General features: G+C 36.1%; 4 protein-coding genes and 1 long non-coding RNA gene across 5 annotated transcripts; 2 read left to right on the forward strand and 3 right to left on the reverse strand.

Moving 5' to 3' along the window:
* Positions 1-186: 186 nt before the first annotated feature.
* Positions 187-879, reverse strand: LOC103990830 (mini zinc finger protein 1). Its single transcript, XM_009410102.3, has one exon. It carries the CDS (start codon positions 712-714, stop codon positions 430-432), a length of 285 nt encoding a protein of 94 aa, XP_009408377.1. The 5' UTR covers positions 715-879; the 3' UTR covers positions 187-429.
* A 4,160-nt stretch (positions 880-5,039) lies between these two features.
* LOC135642398 (uncharacterized) lies at positions 5,040-10,611 on the reverse strand. Its single transcript, XR_010497963.1, has 3 exons — positions 10,271-10,611; positions 7,040-7,293; positions 5,040-5,909 (listed from the first exon to the last, which is right to left on the reverse strand). It is a non-coding gene; the product is annotated as an uncharacterized LOC135642398 (long non-coding RNA).
* A 1,999-nt stretch (positions 10,612-12,610) lies between these two features.
* LOC135642000 (uncharacterized) lies at positions 12,611-13,609 on the reverse strand. Its single transcript, XM_065157740.1, has 3 exons — positions 13,234-13,609; positions 13,057-13,112; positions 12,611-12,901 (listed from the first exon to the last, which is right to left on the reverse strand). Exons 1-3 carry the CDS (start codon positions 13,592-13,594, stop codon positions 12,779-12,781), a joined length of 540 nt encoding a protein of 179 aa, XP_065013812.1. The 5' UTR covers positions 13,595-13,609; the 3' UTR covers positions 12,611-12,778.
* A 2,501-nt stretch (positions 13,610-16,110) lies between these two features.
* LOC135643493 (zinc finger protein VAR3, chloroplastic-like) lies at positions 16,111-23,194 on the forward strand. Its single transcript, XM_065160515.1, has 5 exons — positions 16,111-16,716; positions 16,831-16,948; positions 18,922-19,202; positions 21,476-21,574; positions 21,651-23,194. The coding sequence occupies exons 1-5, from the start codon at positions 16,265-16,267 to the stop codon at positions 23,104-23,106; spliced, it is 2,406 nt and encodes an 801-aa protein (XP_065016587.1). The 5' UTR covers positions 16,111-16,264; the 3' UTR covers positions 23,107-23,194.
* Positions 23,195-23,819: 625 nt separating this feature from the next.
* Positions 23,820-27,162, forward strand: LOC135642171 (large ribosomal subunit protein eL24). Its single transcript, XM_065158090.1, has 6 exons — positions 23,820-23,858; positions 24,860-24,898; positions 25,261-25,336; positions 25,420-25,521; positions 25,902-26,050; positions 26,831-27,162. Exons 2-6 carry the CDS (start codon positions 24,888-24,890, stop codon positions 26,979-26,981), a joined length of 489 nt encoding a protein of 162 aa, XP_065014162.1. The 5' UTR covers positions 23,820-23,858; positions 24,860-24,887; the 3' UTR covers positions 26,982-27,162.
* The last annotated feature ends 503 nt before the right edge of the window (positions 27,163-27,665 follow it).

Here is a 27,665-nt window from a genome sequence, read left to right on the forward strand (position 1 = left end):
CTCCACTTAAGATTGATTAAGAGAGACAATCCAAAACTTTTGGCATAAATTTGTGGTATTCACAATGACCAACCAAATTTGCTGTCTTTTTTTTTTTGGCTTCATATTTCTTCATCAGAAAGATGCATAGAAGCTTAAGCTCCATGCACTTGAATCATCAACATGATCATCATGATTCTGTATGCAGAAACAAACACAACATATAATCAAGTTTTATGTCAACAATATGTTCCAGAAAACAAGCATATGGTACATTAGCACCGCATCTCAATCCTTTCGGGCAATCAACTCATCTCACTAAAAAGAAGAGCAAATCATCAAGCACTAAGTTTCAGCATTTCTTGGTCAAGCCACCCATCTGCAAACCCAAACGCAAACAAAATGACGTGAATAAGATCCATACTGTATTAGGAGTAGACTGGAGCGCCATCATCTCCGGGGAGTGGAGTGCTCGTCGGAGGAGCATCCACAGACCGCAGCCACGGTCTCGACCTCTCTCCTGTGGAAGCTGCGGTGGCAGTCACACGCGGCGCACCGGAGGGCGTCGCTCGTCCCCTCCTCTCCCGACGCCATGAACTCCCGACAGCCGTCGACGGCGTAGCCTCCGACGCTGGCGGCGTGGTTCTTCCTGCACTCCTTGTACCGCACCACTCTCTCCGTCCTCACCACGGGGCCGTTGGAAGCGGCCTTGTGAGGCTCGTGTTGAAGGCCCATGCTGCCTCTGCTCGCCTGCAAGGGTTTGCGTGTGCCGGAAGAGAAGGGATTTGGCAGGAAGGGATCGAAAAGAGTGCTGTCTCCTCACGTCGTAGTGGACTTGTATTGAAGTGGTCAGGCAGTGGAGTAGGTCGGCTTGGTGGTTGCTTTGTCAAAGTAATATCATGTAAATTATCTTTAATCTCTCTCTCTCTCTCTCTCTCTCTCTCTCTCTCTCTCCATGGATTCTCTTGGTGGTGTAATCTAGAGATGGATACGTTTATATCATGTTTATTGGATTGAGACTCTCACTGTCCAATGCACTTTTTATTTTTTGGTGTCAAAAGCCATCCTATGCAAATTACAAGAAAGTCAAATTTATGGCATATATTAACATTGATTACAGAGGTAACAATGCTAATAACCAATACTTAGGTAGTCATGGAATGATTAACTAACTAAAAGCATATAATTATGGAGCTTTGGTATAACAATTTATTATCCTCCAAAAGTATATTATGATAACAAGGAAAGTTTCCAACATTAATGTTTACTGTTTAATTTTGCATGGTATTTTGGGCATGACTCCAACAAAATGTGCAATTTGAGATATAATTGCTAATCATTCAAGAGTGGAAGGCAATTACTCATCCTATTTTTGTCTAGCACATATGTCTAAGACAGATAAATAGTTTGCTTAATTTGAAGATATAAAAAGTAAATCTTGAGGGCACAATTCATACTATTTTCTTGTAGCACAAAATTTGAATGTTTTTAAGTTACAAATGACCTGGAAATTGCTCCACTATACATTTTTCTAAATGCTTATTTCATACTTTAATTTTATAATCTTCATAAAACACACATATATATAGACTCTAATATTCTTTTCTTTTTTTCATATAATCTTGTTGAGTGCTAAGCATTACAATTTTTATCATTTTGAATCAAATAAATCACATCAAACCCATCATTTCTCTAACTAGCTAATACCTTAAAAAATATATCAGATGAGATTTCGAATCCTCAACATTCAGTGAGTTTAATACATCATCATATCGATGTTTAAAGTGTTTGTCTAGATATAATAATATTATTTTGATACAAGTCGTATATTTTATTTCTTCAAGAACAAAAAAAATAATTCTTGAAAACTTCTAGCCATAACTAAATATATAATAGTTTCCATTAAAATACATCTGCTAGAAAATTGATAATTATATATATATATATATATATATATATATATATATATATTCACTTTATATCTTGCATAATAGCTCTGGTTAAGTATGTATTTCTTGTTACATTACACAGTTTTATTTATCTGAAATCTATAGAGGCCTATTAGAATAGTTTCATAATGGGATAAATAACTATCAAGTCTCCTCTTATTAGATTCTTGGTTTATATTAGGTGTTTTGAAGCTAGTGGTTACAAAGTATGTATATTAGCCATTAATTAGTAACTTTCTAACTTTTTGTGCAACCAATTAGATGTTAAAGTTCCTTATATATAATCAACATCAGATCACAATCCTTGAATCTACCTCCACTTCAATGGAGTAAGGATACAACTTAAAATGGTTGTCTAGAAATGCAACTTTTAAAGTTGGATATTGATGTAAAAGTAGACTTAAGCCAATTGGGTGATTAGATCAATTAGCAAAGTAGAAGGAAATGAATGTCAAGAAGAGTTCAGTTGGTGTACTCAACTGATCCTTTTTCTGTGTAAGCAATGAGGTGGAATTAACATGTAATGGAAAAAAAGAAACATTTTGAGAATGGAGAACTTCTCATTAGAAGAAAAGGAAAAGCTTATCTATATCTATACCATCAGATTTTAGAAGAAAATAAAATAGTTTTTCTTTTCTCGAAAGTGAGACAACATAATCGTACGAAGATACATGATTTTACTGGAAAGAATATTAAAAAAAATTAATGTATAAATCATTAGATTTCTTCAGTTTGCCTATCGGATTTATATCAATCCCTAACTAGATTGATATATATCGATGAGTATCAATATTTCAAATAATAAAAAAAAGAAAGAAAAAAAGAAAAAGAAAAGCTAAACCAAATAAGAGAAGAGACGAAGATGAGGAAGATAAATAATGAGAGAACATAATAAAAAAAGAGGAGGATAATTATGGGTGACAACTAGAGATGAAAGGGCTAGTAAGAGGGCTAATGAATCATAAATTATATTTATTAATTTTTATATATAATGACTCGGATTAAATTGTTTGAAATAGGGATAATTCATATATTAATAAGTACGTTTGTTTCGTGCTGGTTTGAACAAAGCTAAATATATAATTAGATTTAGATCTAAGTTTGAATAGTCTATCGATTTGACGTACTTAAACTAGGGTTATTCTATCCTTTGTCATTCATAAAGTGAGATCAAAATATGCTTAAACCAGTGTTAGGAATTCGATATGTAGATAGCTCATCGGGTTCGAGCGTAAATGAAATCCATGGATACTCAACCTGATATTATATCTAATCTATACTTACCTAACCCTTCAAAATCAAGCTTCTCATGATCTTGCACAATATATGAACATCAAATCTTCAATTTGGTATTAAGGTCTTTATATGTTAGTGTTGGTCCATAGCAAGTGTGATGAAGAACTATACGTCAGTATCTTCGAAGTTTGTGTTCTCTTTTGAGATGTTTAGTTTTGGTGGGTACTGATTGATTAATCGAGGGTTTAGTTTAGAGCTAAAGAGGATTAATTTGATTGTTGTAGGTTAACCCCAACAAACATATTTGAGTTAAGGAGGATTATGATAATCCAATTAAGTTGGTTTAACCAGATGAAAAATTATTGAGAAGGGTGGCCTCATACAACTTCTTCATTAGCTAATCTATCTAACTCAATTAGTTGTGACTTATGAATGATCTAAAAGATACTTGTTAATAAAATTAGAGAAATGACTTGTCAAGTTTAAATCATGAAGATTAGTCTATTCATGATTGATACTAATTTCCTAGAATAAATCAGGCATATGTTTATGTGATTCAGAATCTTAGGAAATAGAAGTGGACAAGACATGAGCTTCTCTTGCATCTTTCAATATCATAAGGACTTTGGGGTGAGTAGTCTACTTCCAGTAGTAAGCTTGTGTATGTGAGTCATTTTTTGTTGATTTATGCAAGTGTATCTAAAACATTAAAATCCACAGGTTCTGGATTAATTAGTCTAATTAATTCTGATAAGAACTATCAATATATTTTTGCCAATACATGATTTCTATTAAATTATTATGCATGAATTGCTCTGAAATTACTGTACATCATAATAACTTTCCACTGTTCTTCCCCAAATTCTACTTTGCCCTCTTATCCACTAAACAATTGAGACAGGGCAACAAGATATGGTTGGTGAGCATTCAAACAATGCTATAAAGTGGTGGGTTGGGCAGTAGTAGTACATAGATAGAGGCTTTATCACCTACTGATTAGGTATATCTAGCAAACGAATGGTGGACTTTATGTTGATGGCAGTCAAAAAAGCAAGACAAAGACTCCCCATGGAAGTGGGCACTTGTAGTTGCATTACTTGTTTCTTGAGAGCAAAAGTACCCCCAGATTTGTTTAACATAGATTTCATGGATTTGCATTCCCCACCAAAGAAAGGAGACTAATCTAGCTTAAGCCATAAGAATGTCTTCTCATATTATGCATTACAGATCACCCTGTTGCTTAACATGGTGGTGTCATTCCTTAAGCATATTGGCATTAGCATATCTTTTTCTCTCTTTTCTCATAGCATACTTATCAGGTTCTATTTTATTGCTTCATGGATATAAGGGGAACATGACATTGACATGAGCTGATACTTTGTGGGAAAAATTATTCTTCCACTAGTATATAATGTATACTATCCTGTGTACTTCAGAGCATGAGGACAAAGTTGAAAGCATCATTGTGTAATGAACTCTCTACATTTATTTTTGTTGTGTGGCATGCAAATGGGGCATCTTCTGCTTTCACTATTTCCACCATAAGGATGATAGCACAGCTAAAAGTGGATCAAAGTTGAGTGTGCAAAGCATTGGTAGTTAATGGAAGTTGGAAAAGATTGAAGAATGAGGTGGACTTGATTCCACATCTCCCAATTTGATTGCTGGACAACCTTTTGTGGCTGTGTAAGGTGGGTTGGGAACATTAATGGTATTTAAGCTGGCACAAGAATAAATAGATAGAACTCTGAATAGTAATGGTTTGAGAATCTCTCAAACAAAAATACTTGTACAAAGATCTTATGATTTGAGAATCTTAATAGTTAAAACTCAAGAACAAATAGTTCTGATTGTCTTGTTCTCGATTGTTCTGATTCACAAAATTTAGTCCACATCTCTGTTATCAAGTTTTCATTGATCAGACTGTACCATAAATGACAACAGGCATTGTTAAGCCAATGATTGATTCTGCAGGAAGCCATGAAGATGGATTTGATGTACTTGATTGCCAATCTCATATGAACATTTGCAATTGGGTATCCACAAGGATTTGATGTACTTGATTGCCAATCTCAATAATAAAAGGTTATTTCAGTCAATATACTCCAACATAAGGGCTCCTCTACACCAAAATAAATCCATTAGTGGAACATATGGAGGGAGAAGGAACTCAGAGATATGCGAATTAATCTCCATAAACTCCAAATATGAACTGAGCAAATGGAATACAAGTTACAAAAATAGAAAAACATCCCAGCTCAAAGCAAGCAAATCCATGAACAAGTTATTATAGGACTAACATTAAAATGTTCAGCAAATCTCATAATAGTTTTGCCTGCAAAATGTTTCATGTAGTGGCCCAAACTTTGAGATAGTCCCTTGATGACCAATCACATTGTAAGCAATGCATTGAACAGTTTTAGCATTAAAAAATGTTAACACTGATTGTAAAAATTATACCTTTTAAAACTGCAATATCCCTTATATACCCTTCTAATCAAATCCATGATGCTATCTGTTTTGGGATAGGGGAACTCCTGTACCACATATAGAAGGTAACTCCAACTCAACAACATCAAGTGTGCATACTCCAAATCCTGGAACTTCTATATCATTATTTCTGGGGCATCCTTTCTCCTTTACTTGGATGACTTGAGCACAGAAGGTCCTTTGCTGGTGTTCACTTCAGCAAACATTGAATATTTCCCTTTCCTTTGAGAGGGTGCTAACCTACTATCTTCACAGCTATATGAAAGAAAGGACGAACAATTGTCAAGATCGTGTCCCTAGTTCATGGCAATGTAACTCTCATTTTTACCACTATCTTTAACTTGGTGGATTAAGTTGGGTCAAGCAATTGGTTGAGTCACAAATATAGATAAAAGAAAATTCAAAATATCTTTCAACAAGAACTGTTGTCGAGAGCATTGTTCATAGGTTGGAGAGCTTTAATCACTTTAATATATGTTGAGAAAAAAGAATTATTTTATTTGTGCAGTGGTCAAATTGTAGGAGATTTTTTCTTTTTAATTTTGATAATGATATTAGTCTACTGACACAAAACCGTAGGTATTACTGTTAATTATTATTTTCCTTCCAATTCGTTGGTATTACATGATGATATTAGCAATCATAATCTAAGACACTCTTTGAGTATTATGCATATGTTTTATAAGTATCTATCAGTGTTTAGTAATCATTGTACAGAAATCTAATTTGGAGCCAAACAGTGATACACTAAAGGATATACAACAAACTGAGTCAGTCATGGATATCCTGCACTAAGATGAAATGAATGCACTCAAGGGTATTATATCATAGAAATTGCATGTATGTGTTTTGGTTATACATGAAATTTCTTTATTCTTTTTTCCTCAAGTAACAGTAAAGTATTTGCCTTCTGCAATAATTTGACAGTCAAAAGCAGAGAAGCAGCAGAGGCCTTCCTATAGCAACTTTCTGAAGAACAAGTGAATTTTCATAGAGTGCTAAATGTAGTCAATGTTAGCCATGACACTGCTCAGTTCAGTATTATAGAAAAAGTTATAATTCTACTGTTCTTAAGCACTTGACAATTACAAGTTACTGGAAACAAAAAATGGAGAGAGATCTATGATGATCATAGGCTACTCATCTAAATTTTATTGGAATTTCCTCAGCTCAGATACCATGAAGGATAAAGAAATGTGAAAGTCATGGTCTATATGAATTCAGCATTGCATGATTAGCTCCATATCATAAATCTTCAACAAAAAATACTCAACTAAAGTAAAATTATTGTATCAAAACATTCCAAAAGAAGTATCTGTTCAGGCTAATATCAGCTTAAAAATAAAGCAGAATGAAATAATCTATAATGTTTGTTTTGATGTTACCTTATCCAGGATCCTTCCCTAAAAGGGTGTTACCACTTCAAAGTTCCAAATTTTGTAGCAGCAAACTTGTGATGCCAATCCTTAATCTAGAAAGCAACTATCATAATTCCTTTCTCTAAATGCACAAGTTGAAGCACCAACTACAGCACAGGACTCATCAGAAGACCGATGGAATGTGAATGTTAACCAACAACAAATTAGGAATCTGATAATTCCCACTGAATTTAAAGAACTCCATGCATCAGCATTATCTTCTGAATCAGTACAAAACTACAATTACTTGACAAAATTTACTTTGAATGTGAAAAGGAGATCACAAGTACATTTTGAGTGGACCAGGACATGAAAAAGTAACAAAAATGACTGTTGGAAGGCTCGAAATGGATCAAAATTAACATAACAAGGTATTACAGGATGTTGCAGGAGTATATCTCACCTACAGAAATCACACAGAGAAATTATTTGATATTCATGCCTCTTCTTTAACGAAAACAGAAAAGAAATTCCTTCGCCTTGTATATGATGATTTATTATTCCCTGAAGCAGTTTCTTCAAAATAAATAACTACATGGGTTACCAGAAACAGATAGAAGTAAATCATTGCCAGAAACTATCAAACAAAGACCATATCGATTGCAAGGAATGAAAAGATGGGAATAGGAAGAGCCCTAAGAATGAGAGGTAAGTAACAATTAAAAATCCCCATCATGGTTGGTATTGCCATTCTCATTTGTGTTGGTGAATCTGACTTCAATTAAAGTAGCATGAAGTGTATGGTCAACATCAGAGCCAGAATGGAACTTCCCCTTCTATGCAAACTTCAATTTAAGATACTTGATCAATCCAATTGTTTAATTTTTCAATGGAAGGATGACTCATTCAATGACATTCATAACAGAAAATGCATGAAAAAAGTGCAGATGGATAAATTTGTTGTGTCTGACTTCTGTGCTGAATAAGTAAAATTTGCCGTCTACTTGAAAGTTAAGTTTACATATATTCATGATAAATGGTGCATCCTTGTCTCTGCTGCCTTAATCAGACTCAAATGTGAGGTTATTGCTCACAGGTACTGAATATTTGGCTGTCAATTGAAATTTCGAACAGTACAATAAATGTTAAGATGGATGAGACTGTCACAAAGCGTGCTGGTGGTGTGGATTTTTACAAACTCATAATAGAGACCTTTTGCACTGAAAGAGAACCAACTAAGGAATCATCGTATTGACAACTCCTACCTGATAAGGGTCCCTGATCATGCAACCACAATATTCCAAAATGCTAATTCCAAATACCTATCTTCTGTTCTGGATCTTGACTTTCCATGTAACTGATACTAACATTGTATTGAAGACTACTTGGTGATCTCACAAGACTCATATATAACGAGCCTAATCAGTCTTTTTTTGGACTTCCAATGATCCTCCAATGTAAATAGGATAGATGTCAATCATGAATCAACCAATAAACCTTTAACTTCATGTGCCAAAAGCCATTACTCAAATAACAAATCTGAGGCATCCTCAAACATAGAAGTTAAGTTGGACAGTGAAAATTATCTTGAGTAATTTCATAGTTCCCTTTCTCCAGTGTCTTTTGTTCAGTGCTAGCAACACTCGAATATGGCTTCTCTTAGTGAGGTTAATGATGTTAAGATGACTATTGCACAGACCTACTAAAAGAGGGTTGATTAATATTCATCACCTCTCAGAAATGTAACAATCACAAATAAGGAATTGAGCAAATTCCTTGAGCTTCCTGACCATGAAGAAATGCAACAAAGATGACATATCATGGCCTCAGTCTCATTCTATCTAAAAATTCTTCCAACAGTTTCAGCCCCCACATATTCAGACCATATGTTTAACCCTTATTAGCCATAGAAAGTGATTCATATCTTGATGAATATAATATCCCTATTCTTGTCGATTCTTGCAATACTTCATTCTCAATGAGAAATGCATAACCTGCAGCCATGTTGGTGAAACTAATGCAGCTGAAGAATTCTCCAAATACTTATCCTCAGTGAATCATAGCTGATGGTCCAACTTCAGCTTTCTAATCTTCTAGGAATAAGGAACTTATCTCATGGTCTTTTAAATTAAGAGTCTTTCCATTCAGCTATTCTAAAACTTATTCCCTAAATCCTAAATCTACTCAAGTGATTTGTGTTACTACTAAAGATATTCCTCAACTTCTACTTATGAGCATATTAAACATTCATCAACTTCTACTTATGAGCATCTTAAAAACTTAAAATGGCCATATATTAAAGATAAAAACAAATATCAGATAAGTGACCACCTTAAATAGGTTAGTCCCAAGGAGATTTTTTTGGACAAACCAGTTTTGCTTCTAAAATCATTTAAGCAGAATTCGTAGTGACTAGAATAGCACATTATTGATACCCTTGCAACTGCAAGGTTTGAGGTCCCCTCATGTAGATCGTAGTGATCGTTTTTATGGTGCAGGCCACAATGGAGTAATATATAGTGGTCATTCACCAGTATCTTTGTTGTTGAACCAGAGATGATCATATCTAATCCTAACCAAGTAGACTTCATCTACATCCTCCACCCAATAAAATCATTCTTTCAGTGAGGTTCCACAAGCAAACATCATTACATTCAATTTCATGTTCGAATCACATGTCATGGTTTATGATTGAACTTTAATCTCATCATCTGTCATCAACAGAACCAACCAGGCGGCAATACTTAAATATCTTGAAACAATAGCTATGAGGCACAGTCAGTGATTCTCATATCCCATTTGCGATAAATGACTAAAGAAGAAAACCACAAAGAGAGAATCAACCACACATTTAAGTTCGTGTAATAAGATACTGCCTTGTCACTTAAAAGAGGTTTTTCTTGTCAAGAAGTCAGCACGCACAGCAGTCCAATCGATGGCCATTCATGCCACAAGAGAAAAATATCATCAAGGTTTTCTACCTCAACTCGTTGGTGGTAGATGTGTGTATGTCCACGAAAAAGCGTCCACTAAAATCACCAATCCCTCTTATCATTTGATTGGGTCGACGAAAAAGAACAAAAGCAAACAGTGAGTGCAGGCGTACCACATCTAAATGTAAACCAAAAGACAAAAAGGAGGGACATTTAACAAACAGTAATCAACATCATATAGCAAAAGCTGAAAAATGATGAGTGAAAGAAAAATAAGACGAGAGCAATAGATTAACAACATGGTGAACGATGGTAGATCTTATACCTTCGGAAGAGAGGGTGATGAAGACGGTTGATGCTTTCCGTGTGCGCCGCTTGCAGAGGCTACACCGGACTAGTACCGATTCAAGAGAGGCGGAAGTACCAAAACACGTCGCTTTTGGATCCACCGCCAAAAGAGAACGGTTCGACGTTACCGCTGATGACGAGGAGTTTCTCTCGATCAGACAAAAAACACAGAAGAAGGAAAAAGATTCGTTGGATAGAAGTTTGCAATGACGACGAGAGCGACGACGACGAATCATCAAGGAGTACGGGCCCATCCACCGCCCGGAGAGCGCCATGGCTGGCCTTTTGCAGACGGTCGCAGCCAAATGGACAACGACGGCTGACGACGAGCCCAATGAATCATGCCAAAAGATTCGCTTGGATGAGGCGATGACGACGGCTGATGGCGAACTCGAAGCGTTCCGCCGTGGACGAATCAGCGGCTCAAATTTATCTCTCTTTTTGGGTGAATTTTCGGAAGAAAAAAACATTTTTTTTTTGTTTTATCTTTTTTTAATATAATTTTTAGTTATATTATTTTTGAATATATTTAAAAATATTATAAGCTGATTTAAAATACTATAACTCATATGAAAATATTCTTATAATTCATACTAAATATATATATTTGAAGCTTCATTTTTTTATATGAGTGACAATGTTCTTAAATAGACTTATAATAGTATTTTGATTGACCAAAAATACTATACTTGACATATTTAGTTGTTTTTTTTTTTACTAAACCAATAAGAATAATTATTTGAAGTTTTAATTTTTATATAAGTTGGTTTATATTGAGTTTTGAGTCAATTTTTTTTAGATTTTTAATAGATTTATAGTGTTTTGATGGAGACGATAAAAATACTATAAGTTTATATAAAAATAATATAACTGATAATATTTTTGAATAGGATGTTTGAGTAAGAAGATTGGGATATTTCAGAAACAATAATTTTAAAAAAAAAATATTTTTTATATTATTTTCTTTTATCTTAGATGAATATTTTATAATTTATTTCTAAATTTTCTAATATATTTCATTAAGATGTGATTCGAATCTAAGACTTTACGATAATACCGTCAAAGTTTTTATTATTCCACCTTAGTAACTAGAAATATTAGAAAAAAAGGCTTAAGAGATTAGAGAGGGATTGAGAGAATCCCACTGTTTGCTATTAAGTGAATCAAATCCATCCAAATCTAATAGATCAATCCCTATGAGATTTGTTTTAGAAGGTAGAATTCCAATAGGACAATGTTGATTTGATTGAGATTCTTCTGACTTGAAGCTAATTGATACTTATAGGTCTATCAACTACTCTCCCCCTAGTAAAATCCACATGCAAACCTAACATGTCTTCTCCCTAATTTAAGGAAAGATAGGATAATATTCATCCCTTAATGTTGGGATTCCTTAGTCACTTCACACTTAATTCCTCTAAAATATGCTTCTAAGATCCATCCAATCATCCAAGCCAATAAACCTGAATTAATTAGTTTTCTTCTATTTATATTTTTCATTGATTATTTTAATAAATAAAATAGTGTTTATTGTGTTGCATTCTATTCTTCCTTTAGTCTCTATTTTTTAGAATTTTATAATATAATTGAGCACATTGATTCCTTTATAATTATAATAGTTTTGAATATATTTATTATTTTATATATCAAATACTAAAAAAGAAACTCTTATTGTAATCATCATGCATCTTTTAAATTCTCATTTTTATCTCCATAATGATACCATGAGGTCCCACCTCTAATTTTCATATTTTGTAGATATTTATTTACATAATTTGTTATAATATAATAATAAACTTATAATCTCAATAATTATCTATAGATCTAAGTAATGCATAGGTTATTAATTAAACAATTTATAAAAAAAATATTTTGATTTTACATCTTTTGTACATATAACTCTACATTTCTTTTTCTAAATTTAGCAATTAAATCAATGTCATTTTCCTAACCTTAAATTTCATATTTTGCATAATCAAAAGTGCTGAATAATTTGACCAAATTCCATCACTTTCAATATAGGTGAACATACTACATTTATTTTATGCATCCAACACATTCATTATGGTCAAAGCATTCATCAGTCCAAAGAGCACCATCAAAATTATGAGCATTGATATCACAATATGTGCAAATCAATGACAAACAACAATGAAAAGAAAAAAAAGGCAGTCAATTGTCTCACATAACTAAAAGATAAATTAGAGGAATGGCTAAAGTTTCCATCAACATCTAGGCATAGGAAATGTAAATTATCCATATAACATCTTGGTCTTTGAGCAAATAAGCACACCCCAACACCACATAATTGAAGATATAGGAGATAAATTTATGATCAACCTTCATTTATACTCTTGATGATTCATACAGTGATACTACCAATCCATTATACTACATATACAACCCAAAGAGCTACTTTTGCTAGACTCATTGATTCCATGCCCTCACTGCACACTCATCACTGCTAGAACATTAGCTATTGACTTCAAACTCTGCCAGGACTTTTTGGATCATGTCGATTGTTGGCACCTGATCCTGGGTAGTCGTTGCTTGCAATCTCCATCTTTGAGATTTCTTCTTCCATCATTCGCATGTCTCTGCTTGTCACCTACATCAACAGAACTCGTTTAGATCATCTCATTCAGCCATTGCTGCTGAATGAATGATGATGTTTACTGAACCGAGAAGATAGTTGTTTTAGCCCGAGGAGGAAGAAAGAATTAGTGGCAATCCACACTGTGTGAGGAGATAGAGAGAGAGAACCTGGTCTGTGTCTTCAAGAACTGGCGTATCCTTGGTCCCAAAACTTAGGCTCCCTACTGCAGCAATCCAAGGAAAGGTAAGAACACTTCGATTGATCATCTACTTCTGATTGCCAAACCGTATGACTCCAACAAGAACATATTAGAGATGTCAGTGAAAGGATTAGAAGAACTTAACTGTGTGCAGGAACAGCACCCAAAGGATGAACAAGGCATGACAACAGGAGCAGAAGTGCCAACAGCTGAAGCAGAGGCAGACCCCTCTTTCGGCCTATCATTTTGATCATCTGGAATGAACCTCTCACAGACGAAAGAGCTGCCGGTTCTCCCAAATTTAATGATGGCAATGCCATGGGGAGGGTATTACAGGTCCAAAGGACAGGGCATGCCCAGCACCCCTCAAAGTCAACATCCATGTTATTTTTATTTGGAGGTGTGTGCTGCTGTCCCCTTGGTTTTCCTGACACTACTGAATGCCTTTGTCCTCTCCATTTTGTGGACGCTGGTGACATTGATTGCTCCTCCCATTTACTCCTCATGACCTAACATTTTATGGCATGATAAATTGTAAAGTCAACAGTCTCTCTTGCACAAATACGTATCACATCTTGGAGTAGGAGCACCACAGGCAGAGTTACTATTGATTAAGTAACAAGTGGGATTGGCCTGCAATATAATTGCACTTGAGCTGCATTTGAGTGAGCAACTACTGTCCCTTTTGGTAGTGGGTGTCTCTCACCTGTGAGATATGATATTTAGATTTCAAGCAAGCTCTATAAAACACAAAATCCTATCAATCTTGCAGTGAAAATGGATCCCCTTTTTCTTCAATTACCAAATCATGTTGTTTTTTCAGTGTGTCTATTATTTGTAAACTTATGTGATTAGTAAATTGGATTTCTATTCACAACTGATCTCTTTGCTTTCACTCTAACATCTGATACAAAAGCTTTGAGTGTTTTCCTGATCTAGAGTTGTAGTAAAATCAAGAACCATACTAAGATTCATGTGTAAATGGTTAAGCTTTAAGCTATGTTAATATGAAAAAGGAAGGAAAATATATGTTGAGCATGTGAAGTCACATCTCCATTTCTTGGAGTCAATGCTTTTGTAATTGGCCTCATAAGTGCAAATGGTTTGGCATGACAAATGGAGCAGAAACTGATGATAACCCACCAACATGCCAAAAGGAAAAAAAGCAAAGATGGGAGGAGATTTGTAATGGTCCACTCGAGAAGTGGGAGGTGTTTTAGCATCAAAATATACTACGCAAGAACACAAAGGATGACAGCAACCAATCAAAAGGACGGTTGTTCTTATAGATAATCCAAGCTGGGGGGATTACATCGACCATTAAAACTCTTGGGAATGGCCTGTTGTCGACAAATGGATTGCAGACTGTAGTCGAATCATATCTTCTTGGTGGGATCATCTTGCACCTCCTCGGCAGCAGCAAACATGTTGGTGGTGCACTGTGCGTCTGCAAGTCTTGTAAGAAACTTCATATGCAAGTCCAGTGGAGAGATGAATAGATTATGGATCATCTTTTGAGGCTTCTAAGAATGCTGTGCACTCGTGATCATTATCCTCTCTTCTTCTCCATTTCCGGAGTACGCACATGCAAGGACATGAGATAATGATCTTTCCCTTTTGCTAAACAAATCAGAAGAGTAGGTTTCTCTTGTGGAGAAACCTTTCACGTCGTGCATTGGATGCAGTGGGTGATGATGACCTCTCAGAACACTCTCCATGGAGGCTTACTCACTTCCACTGCTTCTGAGCTCGCCAAGTAAACTATTCTTCTTCGTGGAATGCTTACTCACATCACAGCTTTAGCAAACTGTGCTCAAGCCATTCAACAACAACAGCTTTTTAGGTGCTCTTATGGAGCTGCCAGAGCTCACAAGAACTGATCATTGATTCCGGAGGAGAGGATCCATTACTATATGTGCTGTAATCTCTTGCATCAGAAACATGTTTTTCTTGGATTTGGATCATATGCCGACACCTTGGACGTCAACGGCTGCCGCCCATCAGAATGATAGCAGGTCAAATGCTGTGGAACAGTTCGACAGATGCGTACTTGGGAAGTTATGTTGCGTCTACAAGTCGCCAACGGATCATATGTGCATCTCATTTTCTCATGAACAGTGAGCATAATCTGAATCATCATGTAATGTCAACATCGAAGGAGAATATTACTGAAACAACAAGATTCTCTCCCTGATGTGATTGGCACAAGGGCTGTTCATTTCAGTTTGCCCTGCGGATTCGAACACAATAAGTTATAGCTATGCTTGCACTCATATGATGCTAAAAAGAGTACTAAATTCTTACAGATATAACTTTAATATATAGAGAGAGAAGTATAGCTTTATAAATCACTTATAAATGGATATGACATATAACAGTCACACTTGTATTACACCCATATTTAGAATGAACACAATTAATTGTGTCTATCAGTCACAGTTTGCTTGCAACATATGCTAATTATGCGTGAAATTAATGTCCAAATTAACTTAATGTGGTTTCATGTCCTGTAGTAACTAAAATTCCTAAAACTTATTCTCATGCATAACAATAAAAAGTGCATGTTTAGTTATCATGTATTGATTAGACCATGATAAGATGCACATTAATTATTTTATACTTGGATTATAGGTTGTCATGTGTGTATATATACAGATTTATATAGGCATATACGCAGATATAACAAATGTATGTATCATTCTATGTATAAGTTAAATAAATAAAATATGAAATTATTTTCTTATCAAAACCACATCCGGTATGGGCTTCAAATTATGTGGGCCCGATGTGGGCCTGGCCCGACCGTAGAGCTCCTCAGCTCACTATTCCACTTCTACAAGAGGGGCCTGTCGCTAAGAGTACATTGGATCCTCGATCTCGGCCGAACCATAATGTGTTCGATGTCTTCGGTTCGCGTCAATTAGTTGGTTCAATCGAACCGATTTGTTAGCGAGCCGTTATAGATCGAACGATACGTTCGAAGTGCTCGTGTTGACAGGATTTTTCGTTACATGCTGCCTCCACAGCTCACCCGATAGCATCACCACCACCCATTCCCGCATCTGGAAGCTTCCTCTCTACCCTGGGAAGGGGTCGGACCATCGTCTCAAAACCCTTTCTCGCTCATCATCTCCGTCCCGGTGGTTGCTCCCCACCGCATTCTGAAGCCGGTCGCAATGGGCGGCGTATCCAAGCTTCATGTACTCCTCGCGGCGCAACTCCCCCTCCCCGCCGCCGTCCGCGTTGCCCGTCGTTCCGGCGCCCGCCTCACTGTTCTCTCGGCCTCCTCTTCCTACGCTCCCCGCCTCCTCTCCTCCAGCCTACTCTCCCAGCTTTCTTTTACCGTCCGTGGCGCAGCCCGAACCCATGGCCAGGCCGCCGGCGCCGGACCGGGATATATCGCGGCCACGACCTCGTCGCCGAGCTCCATCGCAGCCCACCCCTGGCCCGAGTGGTCAAGGCTTGTTGACTTTCTCCTTGCCGGAGGTTATTACGATCGTCGGGTTCCAGCAGCTGTTGATGACGGGGATGATGATTCGCTGTTGGCCGGAGAAGCGCTGACAGAAGAGTTCGTGAAAGCTGCCGAAGCGTGCCTTTTTTTTGCTAGGGATCGACCTGATTTGTTGAGGTCATGCGCTGGTGTCTCAGCAGTAACCATATTTCTTTGATAGTGTTTCTTAATGTTGGTGTGTGAATTATTTCTCTTTTCTTCTGCTGATGTTTCTTTACGGTTGTTTTCCAGTTCGCTAGAAAGGAAGGATATCGAGATAATTGTGGAGCACGGCTCACCGTTCCTGTTTAAGAATGGTTCAAATTCCACCAGGCGGTTGAGGTCATTCCTCAGTGGTGTCGGAAACAATGTAAAGCTTCCATCTTTCTCCTCCTTGCTCTCCATTTTCCTCTTCTTTGCTTCTTGCTACTTTTGTTATTATAGAAGCCATAAATAAGCAATATAGGGTCTTTAGAAATTGAAAATTAACAATGGGAGAAAAAAGATTGTTAAATGCAAATTCTAAGCAGGGTGCCCTGCATGGCAAACCTATAAAGTTCGCCAAGGAACTTTTTATTTGGTAGGTTGCAAAGTATCAAGATGATAAACAGATGATTGGGAAGGATCAAAAAAGCTAAATAGCAAGATTAAAAAAGAGAGAGTGATGAGAAAAGGAGGAAAAATGGAAACACATTACATCGAGACCAAAACTCACATGATTGCTCACCCTTGAAACCTTTTTTCTCTCTCTCTCTCTTTTGGGTTCAATCTTGATTGAAATCTCAGTTGATTTGTCTTTCCCAAGCTAATCTCAATAAGTTATTGCGTAGTGTTAATGTATCTTAACGAACTGCAGTTGTCTTCCAGTAATTCAACAACGCCTTCCGCATTCTAGGAAATCACATCTAATTTCCATTCATGCGAGAAAACCAAATTTCATGATTCATTCTAGAGAAGTCTCAATCTTGTGAACCCTGTGGGAAGGTGTATATTGTACAAGCAAAATGGTAATTCAACTTGAAGGATATAAGTTTGAAAGCATAGTTCACAAGATTGATTCAGGATTGGAACCAGTTAAAAGTGTTATGATCAGGATCAATAAGATCAGTTGGATCAGATTGGTGGGATCAGTGTCAATTGAGAAATAGTTTTCTTGACTTTTTTTTACCAGTCATTCCATCTAAAAGCTTAACTCATTAGATGAGACCTGATCTATTATTGATATTCTTAACACCCCCTCTAACTGTCTTCAACCCACCATGTATAATTTGTATTAATAGGGGATATATTTTTAAATGTATGGTTTGAATAATATTTGAACATAGGACCTTCTGCTTTGATATCATCTTAAATTTTTAATCATCATAATGATTCAAAAGCTCAAGTCATTAAATGATATATGAATTATGATTTATATTGTTAACACATTTAAAATGAAAAACATAAAATAACATAATGTAACAAAAAATTTATTAGACTTTAAATTTTCAGAAAAAAAATATTTGTGAAAGATTTCATAACATTTCACAGTTTTTTTTTCTTGTGCTCTTCTTGTTCTGCTTTTGAGGTTTTCAAACCAGGTAGAATTAGTTGAAATCTACCAACTCAGGTTGAATTCAACAAGTTTCTAGTTTATTGCAACCAAATTCTGGCTATAAGGAAATTGGGCAAGGATGGCACCAATTTGGAATGCATATCCTATGGAATTGTATGATATTGTAAACTATTCTTACAATGGCTATTATGTTGATGAACCAATACATAATTCAATAATGTAAGGGGAAGAAAGAAGCCATACGCACATACCAGCAGCAGTCTTTTCTATGCTAACTTTTCCCTGTTTGGTGCTAATGACTAGAGAATAAAATTAAATCTCAATGAAAAAGATATATGGAGAGTGTTGGATGCATTATTAGTGATCCTTGTTGTGTCTTCAAGTGATTGTGATAATAATTTGGACTTGGTGGTGTATTTGATAGCCTAGTAGAGATAATTTTTTGAATGTTTTGGAAACAATTTGAAATGTAATCTTATGCTAAGTGATGTGGAGATCTCTAAATCTCTTTACCATAGAAAAGTTTTTTTTATTTTGATATGATTGGAAATTGCCCTCTTGTCTCCACCTGTTTTCTGTTATTTAAGAGTTGAGTAACATAGAAGAAATCAGTAAATCATGTTTGCCATATATTTGTCTCAAGTAAATCGAATTGCCATTGCTCTATTTGCGAGAAGGGCAACAAAATATTGGTTCTATAGGATACTAAATAAACACTTGTATGTTTGGAAGAGCACTCTATAAATTTGACTGGCTAAAATAATACTTATTTTATTGAAAAATATCAGGGACTTGAGATTGAGAGTGCAAAAACTTTTGATGTCATGCGGTACTTGTTGAGCTATGTATGCAACTCTTCTGCTTGTAAAGATGAGATGTACCTAAGAGCTAAACAACATATGGAAACATCAATCCGCAGTCTGTTGGCTGCAGTAGTCAGCGTGAGCACAGCTGGTGAAGAAGTCAGATTATCAGAGTCAACTCCTAAACAATCTCTTTTAAGGCAACAGTCCACAAGACCTGCTTCACAAAATACTGAAATGAAAAGAGGTGACTGGATTTGCCCAAAGTAAGTTCCATTTTTCTGATCTTTAAATTTCAGCTTTATAATTAAGCAGTCAAGCCAGCATTTTCAATCTTTTAATCCTAGATTTAGTCAGTAGCAGAGTTAAAAACAACACCATTCCATATGTTCAGTTGAGTTTCCTTGATGGTATCTTCCTTCTAGTAGGTTAACGTGTCATTTGTAGAGTGGCATGCTTAACTTCATATTGTTATACATGCTGTAAGAATTTTCAATTATTAACTCTTTAATTTGGTTATTGTGCAGGCTACATAGTATTCAACAATGTTAAATAACTATTTAGAGGGTGGGTCTGGTAGAGAAAAGTTTTCTTTTTTGACTCGGGCCTCTTGTTTGAATCATGAAAATATTCTCTCCATTATATGAGGCAAAGCTGCATGATATTGGCTCTCTTGTCCTTTTAATGGCTTGAGCCTCATAATTTGGCTGCCTTTTCTTTTTGAAGATAAACTATTTACATCCATGCTTTTAAATCTAAACTCATGATCTGAGGACTCATCGACATTCAATTCTTTAAAGTTTAAAATTCTATGTCAGAACACTCAAAAAAGTCTGGAGTCATAGTGGAGGCACTTGAAAGGATTAAATGGCTAAAGGACTGAAGTTATCTTGCTTAGTTTTCTTGAAAAAATTATTTGATTGATTGAGCTTGCAGATAAAGGTCATATTCTTTACACCCAGAATAACTATCATTTTTTTAGAATTGTCAGATGTTTTTCATCATTAAGACCATTTTTGCAGGTGCCATTTTTTTCGTACGCCAAAATGAAGCCATAACTACTCACTTTTTTCAGCTCAAATATGAAAAGAAAAATGACTAAAATAAATATTTGTGAAGAAATAATATGCAAGAGAGACAAAAAAGATTAAGAAGTGAGAAAGAAGGTTGAGATGAATAATAAGATAAAAGAAAATGAAGTGGTATTAATATGTTGAGTGTCTGCCGAGTAAGAATGGGACATACTTTTCAGTAAGAACAACCGGTGTGCTATAATGAATAGGTGCTAAACCACTGTTGCCTAATCCCAAATTGGATATTGTCAGTTGGAACAATTTACTTCAACATCTAATATATACTGCCTCTAGAGTAAAAGCTTATCCCTGAATCTTTAAGATATTTAGTCTGCATTGTATCCAATTAAAAGTGATGATTCTGTGGCCCCCCCAACCCTCGATTGAGTTCTATTGTTAAGCTTCAATTTTGCTTCAATCTTGCAGTAGTATGCATTTAGAGTAAACCCAACTGACCCCTTATTCAAATCTGTTTTGGCTTCAAATATTTGTGATGGTCGTGCTATGTAGCATCATAAAGTGACCATATTAGGCTTATTCGTCCCTAGTGTGAGCTCATATCAGAGTCTAAATGCAACTAAATTTTGATTTAAATCTGATTAATATAATACAAAATTGATCATCAAAACACAAATGCATGGAGATGAATATCATTGGACTTTCCTTGAGAAATGAAATTCTACATTTATTGAAATGAACCAGATATTTAGCAGCTGTAACCAAAGTTAGACATAATATGTAGCCTCTGGATGGGTGCAAGGTGTTGCACACAAACATTACTATCCTCCAACAGTTGCAGGTTGTGTTGCCTCCTTAATAAAATAGTCTTCTAGTTGCATATTCTGTAGAGAACTAATTAAAATATGTGGAGTTATAGCTGTGGTTGTCTTGAACAATACATCCAAACAGAGTGGTTTAGAAACCTTTTTCAGTTCATTATGAATCAAGAAATGATTTTGATTACATTTTGGATTACATCTTTCTCTTCTGTTTTCTTACCTGCACAGGAGTCATCTCTTGCCGGCAGTCTTTTTTTGATTCCTTCATGAAATGAATTAGAAAATTTAAGAGTCATCTCTTGTTGGCAGTCTTTTCATTTTCACTTCAGATTACTCTTTTAAGTATTGTTTCTTAAGTCCTGAGATGGATGAATGATAATACAGTGTCCTTTCTCCTCATGATTATCAAGTTTAGACGCATGGTCATCTTATCTTGAAGTTGACTTGTTGTGATAAAATAACTACTCATATTGGAAAAGATCAATTTTGACATTCGTAATTCAGTTTTCTATTATTATACAGCAAGTAATTCTTGCAAGGAGCTTGGTACACATGGCCTTGTTGAATCATGTTATAAGTTCCAGTTGGCAGTTTTGTTTAATGTTTTTGGGAAACAGAAGTCCCATGTTGGTGTAATGTGGTCTTCCAAATTTGAAAAGGGTTTTTTATATCATTCTCTTGTCACAGATGTAGTTTCACGAACTTCGCAAGAAATATGAGATGCCTTGAGTGTAATGACACACGACCAAAAAGGGTCTTGACTGGTGGAGAGTGGGAGTGTCCTCAGTAAGCCCCTTTTCCATACCAAGATTATTGTGTTTTGTTTTCTGATCATTGTAACTCATTATTTTTCTTGTTCCAGATGTGACTTCTATAATTATGGGAGGAACATGTCATGCTTAAGGTGTGACTGCAGGCACCCTGGAGAAGCCCCACAAAATATTGCTACCACAGGAGTTGGCTTACAGTATAATAGAAGCTCAACCATTCAAAGGAATGCAGATCAACCAAGTGGTTTAGGTAGGATGGACTCTAGTAAAGCCTCTGAATCGTCAGTGAGCCAGAGACTAGACAGAATACTTGGTCGCTCATCTACTTTATCAGGTTCAAATCATCAGGCAGCTCCTGCAGAACTAAATGGTGAAATGGGGAACTCTTCGGAATATAGAGATGGAATACCAAGCGAGAGGAGGGATTATGACTCCGTTTCTTCGGAACATAATGCAAATAATGATGTGCAACAATTTCCACTTATGGAAGATTCAGCTTCTTCCATGAGAACACGTTGGCCAAGTGAATCTACAGTTGAGAGGTTCAATAGCACAAGAGAGAGCAAGGGTGGAGATTCCTCTGACACTGCTGAGAAATGGTCTAAGAAAGTTGCAGAGCTCGACATTGCAGCTGGTCCTGCCAGTACAATATCTGATGATGACTTTCCTGAGATCATGCCAATGCGCAAAGGTGAGAATCGATTCGTTATCAGCAAAAAGAAGGATCGGTCTTTAACGTCACCACATTACAAGAGACGCATAGCCTTGGAGCAAGCCAATAGTTCCAATTTTGTACCTTTTGTCCCTTTTCCCCCAGATTACTTTGCAAAAAAAGATAAGTGTCCTGAAACATCGCCTACCAAGGATTCTGCATCGGAAGGTTTGGCAACACATGAAAAGTCTCAGACTATTTCAGAGAAATTGGAAGAGAATAAGACAGGAATTTCTAACTTTGTTTCTAGTGAAAAGACAGCACAGCCACCTGATGTTCAGTCTACGACCCTATCTAATGTTAGCAAGACATCTAATGCAAGCCCGTTCGGAGAAAACTTGAATGAGCATAAGGCAGGTAATGTTTATGATGGATCTGCTGTGATTTCAGCTGGGACTCCAGGCAACTCATGGAGTGACGGCAATAATAACAGGAACTGCGAACCTCCCGACAGCACACATGGTGGTGATGATGACGCCACTGCAAAGGAAAGTTCACAAAATGTCAACGAAGGGTTGAGCCCAGCCTCCAGCAGGAAGAGCTTAGAAGGATCTCTGGTGAAGGAACCTGATCCGCTTGACATGTCAGAGGAAGCAAAGGCAGCAAGGTGGTTTCGTCGGGTTGCTCAGATAAAGGACATTTCTGAGCTGAGCAACATTCCTGATGAAGATTTCCCAGAGATCATGCCAATGAGGAAGGGAGTGAACAGATTCGTTGTGAGCAAAAGGAAGACACCTTTAGAGAGAAGGTTGACGTCTCCCCAATACAGGAGAAATCTGCCTGTTGTTAACTCTGATCCAGAGAAAAATGCCAGCGAAGAAGCTGGTGAAGTGTAGTATTAGTTTGAACCGAGAATTTGTCTTAGTGAATGATGATCATATAGTGCATATTTGTTGCAATGGCTATGATTGCATCATTGGCCTATTTTTGTATCAAATAGTAAGAATCATCTAAGTTTTCCTTGTGAAATATCAACAATTAGCAAAAATTTTGGAGCAGATAATGCCTCATGACGAGATTTTTTGGAGTAATTTGTAGAGCACCAGCAGATGATATCAAACATCGAAAATTTTCACCTGAAGCAAAAAAAAAACCAAAAGATGATATCAAGATTATTAAGTACAAACTAATTTTCAACGCATAAATAAAATAAGAGGAAAACAAAAAAGAAATTGGCCACAAAATCAAGTGGCTATAATGTATAGTGAGTTCAAATCAATCCTACTTCGAGCTTCTACGAGCAAATCGATAATTATAATTAACATTGTATTTATTATTTTCTATAGCAAAACCATTTATTCGGGACACTAAATAATTAATAAATCTTTAATCAGGAAAAGATAATAGACTTTCTCGTGATCTTTGGGCTTTTTCTAATTGGATTTGGGCTTTGGAAGGTGGAGCTATTGGGTCCGTTCATCATCGTTCTTGTATAGGGTTCGGGGTTTGGACGGTTGAGATTAATACGCGGGCGAGATCGTCGGTCAACGATCCACGAAGAAACCCTAATCGGCCGCGGGGAGTTGCTATATTACCCCGCGACTTCCCTCGGCCATCACCTTCCGCGGCTGGCTTGGCTCCTTGAGAGGTAGGCTGCCTTTGCAGCATCGCTTCAGTTCAATCTGTCGTTTGTTTCTTCGATGAAACCCCAATTTTTTACTTGATTCTCTCGGTTTATTGGATAATAGCTTGCTCCCTCGATCTTGTAATGATTGCGTTTAAGTGGATAGTCGCTGATTGCTGAACCATCGGGGTTGAATCGCATGTTGGCTTAACATTCGATTCGTTAAGTCCGTTCCTAGTTTTGTTGCTTGAGATGTCGTATAGATTTACACCTTCACCAGTTTTTTGACCGTCTTGATCTTTTATGAAATGCATGAAATCCGTATGCGTTCATGGAATGTTGATCATCGATTTAGTTCTCCATGTCGTTTCTTTTGATGCTTGTCGTAGAGTCTGTACTATTTTTCTTTCAGTTTGTTCTTCTTCCATGATGAAAAATTCTGATTTTTATGATGTTGAGGTTTTAGGAAGCTGTTATTATGGAGGGTTACACGTACATAATTTTTCTCAGGGGTTCATTTGTCCGATCATTGATTCCTTGTGACAGTTACAACATTTTTTCGAAGTTTTCTTGGATTGGATTAGGATCTCAATCTTGAGCTGGATCTTTTGAACTGTTATTTGTCCAATGTTTTCATTGATGGGGGCATTACCATATGCAAACGCATTCATGATTGGGTTGATTTAAATTGTTATTTTGACTTGTAATGCCTGACTTTTGTTGTATATCTGGATATGCTGTAAAATTACTGAGCTTTAATCTCATTGTGACTTCTTTGTTCCCTAGCCTCAATGCAGGAAAATTACGTGGGCTTTGGCCTAACAAATTTATAGTTCTTAAGCAGAACTATTTTTTCTTTGGTTTGTACCTATTTCTAGAGGTCTTTAAGTATGTCGATCATGATTTCTTTCTCTGTTGCTTCTAGTGTTGGAAATTTTGTTTGAATTTAGTTTTCTTTTGTTTAAATATCTGCACTAATTGTTGCCTCTTCAGTTATAATTCTAATTACTTATTCATGTCTTCAGGTGAACGTGTTGAAGGAAATCTAAGAAGATGGTTCTGAAGTATGTCATAATCGTACCTTATGCATCATGCATACCTTTCTAATAGTTAATGTCATATTCTGCATTAACATTTACCCTGTGTGTTCTTTACCGATGACTGCTTTCTTCCACTCCTCTTATCATTTACTTGTCCCCTTCACTTCAGTCTAATAAAGTTATCAGACAATGTACTATAGCTTCATAGGCAGTACAAATATTTGATTCTCATTTGACCCTCATTATTTTCTTTTTTCCATTTATAGTAGCTGAAATATCTTAATTTCAGTATAGACATCAGTTGTCTCTTTCAATGGTTATTGAACCTTAACTCATAAGATTGCTCCCTATAAAGTAGCCACTCATGCTATGTGCTTATGCTGCAGGACCGAACTCTGCCGTTTTAGCGGTGCCAAGATATACCCCGGAAAAGGCATTAGATTTGTTCGATCTGACTCTCAGGTAATTTGTTGTGATCGTATTTCGTACTAGTACGTATAAGAAGTGTCAATGTTTTCCTTTAACTAATGCATGGAATTCTTCAGGTCTTCCTTTTTGCAAATTCAAAATGCAAACGTTATTTCCACAATCGTCTGAAGCCTGCTAAGCTGACCTGGACTGCAATGTACAGAAAGCAACACAAGAAGGTATTTATTCCATCATACTTCCTGACTGCCTTCTAGCATCTCTCAATTATAAGTCGATAGGTGTCAACGTGTTTATGTTGTGTGTATTAAGTATCAAATCATGATGAATGAAATTAAAAAAAATGATTTCACTTCATTTGAGATAAGTTACTACTTTTTCTGTATTCTTATAATATTATTTTACTAAATATGAACTTTTTCTGATGAATAGGTTAGAAATGTGAGTTAATTACTTGTTATTATTTATGGTGATATATAACTTTCCTGTGTATGTTTTGGTATGTAGGTAACTTGGCATTGTTGTGGTTGCCTTCCAAGTCTATGATAGGTATACTAAATCAGATTGATGGGACATGATAATTTTGATTTTCTTATCACAGGATATTCATGCTGAAGCTGTAAAAAAGAGACGTCGTACCACCAAGAAACCATATTCGAGGTCCATTGTTGGTGCTACTCTTGAGGTTATTCAGAAAAAGAGAACTGAGAAGCCTGAAGTTCGTGATGCTGCAAGAGAAGCGGCTCTTCGGTACCAATCATTTGCGGCTTTAAGTTGTTTATTAATTCCCACGAATTGGATACTGAATTATGCAACAAAAAAGTTTGATTCTACTTCTATCATTTGGCTAGCTGCATTATCCTAGGAATCCTCTTAGGGAACTATTTTGTTTTCCAGCAATCTTTCTTTCCACCAATTCTGTCTCACCATTCTTTTACTATATTGCTGCATTAGTTTGCTTATAAAGTAATTCTCTCAGCCTTTACTTACCTCCTGATCATCCAAAATTTGTGCTTTTTGTTTCATGATCTTCATGATTGTTATGAATATTTTTGGTCAAATCTCTCTGTAACTTACCTTTTTTACTCAGGCTGATACCCTCAAATAAGTGTGTTAAGATATATTATTCGGATGCTATGTTCAGGCATTAAGATGTGATATTTCTGTAGGCTATTGGTTCGGTGGCTATAATTTTCTTGATCACTAGCTTTCTGAAAGATTTGAACTTGCAAATTATTCTGGTAAAAAGCGAAATTGCCATTCTTTTTTCTCTATTTCTTTATTAGTGTGCCTATAAAGTGATTGTCTTTGAGCCTATAAAGTATTAAGACCTACTATTCTGATACTATGTTCAGGCATTAAGATGTGTTATCTCAGTAGGCCATTGGTTCAGTGGCTGTCTTTTACTTGATCACCAGCTTTCTGCTTTCAGATTTGAACTTGCAAATTATTCTAACCAAAAACTAAAAGCTTTGACAATACGCTTCAGATCTTAGTCTCCATGTGTTTCTTTTTCCTTTGCTTCTGCAGCGAGATCAAGGAGCGTATAAAGAAAACAAAGGATGAGAAGAAAGCCAAAAAGGCTGAGGTCACAGCTAAAAGTCAGAAGACCCAGACAAAAGGAGGTGCTCCAAAGGCTGCCAAGGGTCCCAAGCTTGGTGGTGGTGGTGGCAAGCGCTGAGAACTCAGTTTTGCTATTTACTCCAATCTTCGCAAATCAGCTGTCTCGGAGGAATTTAGTTTTGTCATATGACTTTCTTGTGCCTGTGAGAAGCACATCTGCACCAATTTGATATTTTATTTTTCCTTTGTTCGGTTGTGAAACATCAAAAGTTTATCGGAGACTATTAGTTTCAAGTTTATCCGACTGCATGCATCCTGCTGAGTTTGATGGCCACTGGCATGGCCAAGTGATGGTTGCAGGGTTTCTACCCCGTCTTCGTAGAAATATCTCAGATTCTATCAAGCTTGTTTATGTTTTCCTATCATTGCTTGTGGATTTGAAATGGGGTAATAAGCGATGATTGCTGTGCTAGATTTGTGGAAAACACGGTGATGGATTCAGATGTGACATCAAATGATATGATGCCTTGCAAAGTAAATGTTTGGTGATGGATTCAGATGTGACATCAAATGATATGATGCCTTGCAAAGTAAATGTTTCGATTGCAATCCTCATCGTGCAAATTGCTCGGTAATATCAAATTTGTGAATGCTTGCAGTTGCCATCTGGTTTGCAGTCAACTGATATTTATATAAAAACTACGAAAATTTATTGTTATTTGAATTGTATTATCCTATATAATAAAATAATATCATATAATTTTATTCATTATTTGAATCGTGTGACACATGCAGACCCTGA

This window comes from Musa acuminata, chromosome BXJ3-7, assembly GCF_036884655.1.
Source record: "Musa acuminata AAA Group cultivar baxijiao chromosome BXJ3-7, Cavendish_Baxijiao_AAA, whole genome shotgun sequence".
NCBI lineage: Eukaryota > Viridiplantae > Streptophyta > Magnoliopsida > Zingiberales > Musaceae > Musa > Musa acuminata.

Bases quoted from the DNA above. Each gene is read 5' to 3' on its own strand.
- LOC135642171 (XM_065158090.1), top strand. The intron at 25,337-25,419 runs GTAATTTGTTGT...GGAATTCTTCAG, and splicing joins TTGTTCGATCTGACTCTCAG to GTCTTCCTTTTTGCAAATTC. The intron at 25,522-25,901 runs GTATTTATTCCA...TTCTTATCACAG, and splicing joins ACAGAAAGCAACACAAGAAG to GATATTCATGCTGAAGCTGT.
- LOC103990830 (XM_009410102.3), bottom strand. From the start codon at position 714: ATGGGCCTTCAACACGAGCCTCACAAGGCCGCTTCCAACGGCCCCGTG.
- LOC135642000 (XM_065157740.1), bottom strand. From the start codon at position 13,594: ATGAGGAGTAAATGGGAGGAGCAATCAATGTCACCAGCGTCCACAAAA. The intron at 13,113-13,233 runs GTTAAGTTCTTC...GGATTGCTGCAG, and splicing joins GGGTGCTGTTCCTGCACACA to TAGGGAGCCTAAGTTTTGGG. The intron at 12,902-13,056 runs GTTCTCTCTCTC...CTGTTGATGTAG, and splicing joins TTCTTGAAGACACAGACCAG to GTGACAAGCAGAGACATGCG.
- LOC135643493 (XM_065160515.1), top strand. From the start codon at position 16,265: ATGGGCGGCGTATCCAAGCTTCATGTACTCCTCGCGGCGCAACTCCCC. The intron at 16,717-16,830 runs GTCATGCGCTGG...GTTGTTTTCCAG, and splicing joins GATCGACCTGATTTGTTGAG to TTCGCTAGAAAGGAAGGATA. The intron at 16,949-18,921 runs GTAAAGCTTCCA...GAAAAATATCAG, and splicing joins TCAGTGGTGTCGGAAACAAT to GGACTTGAGATTGAGAGTGC.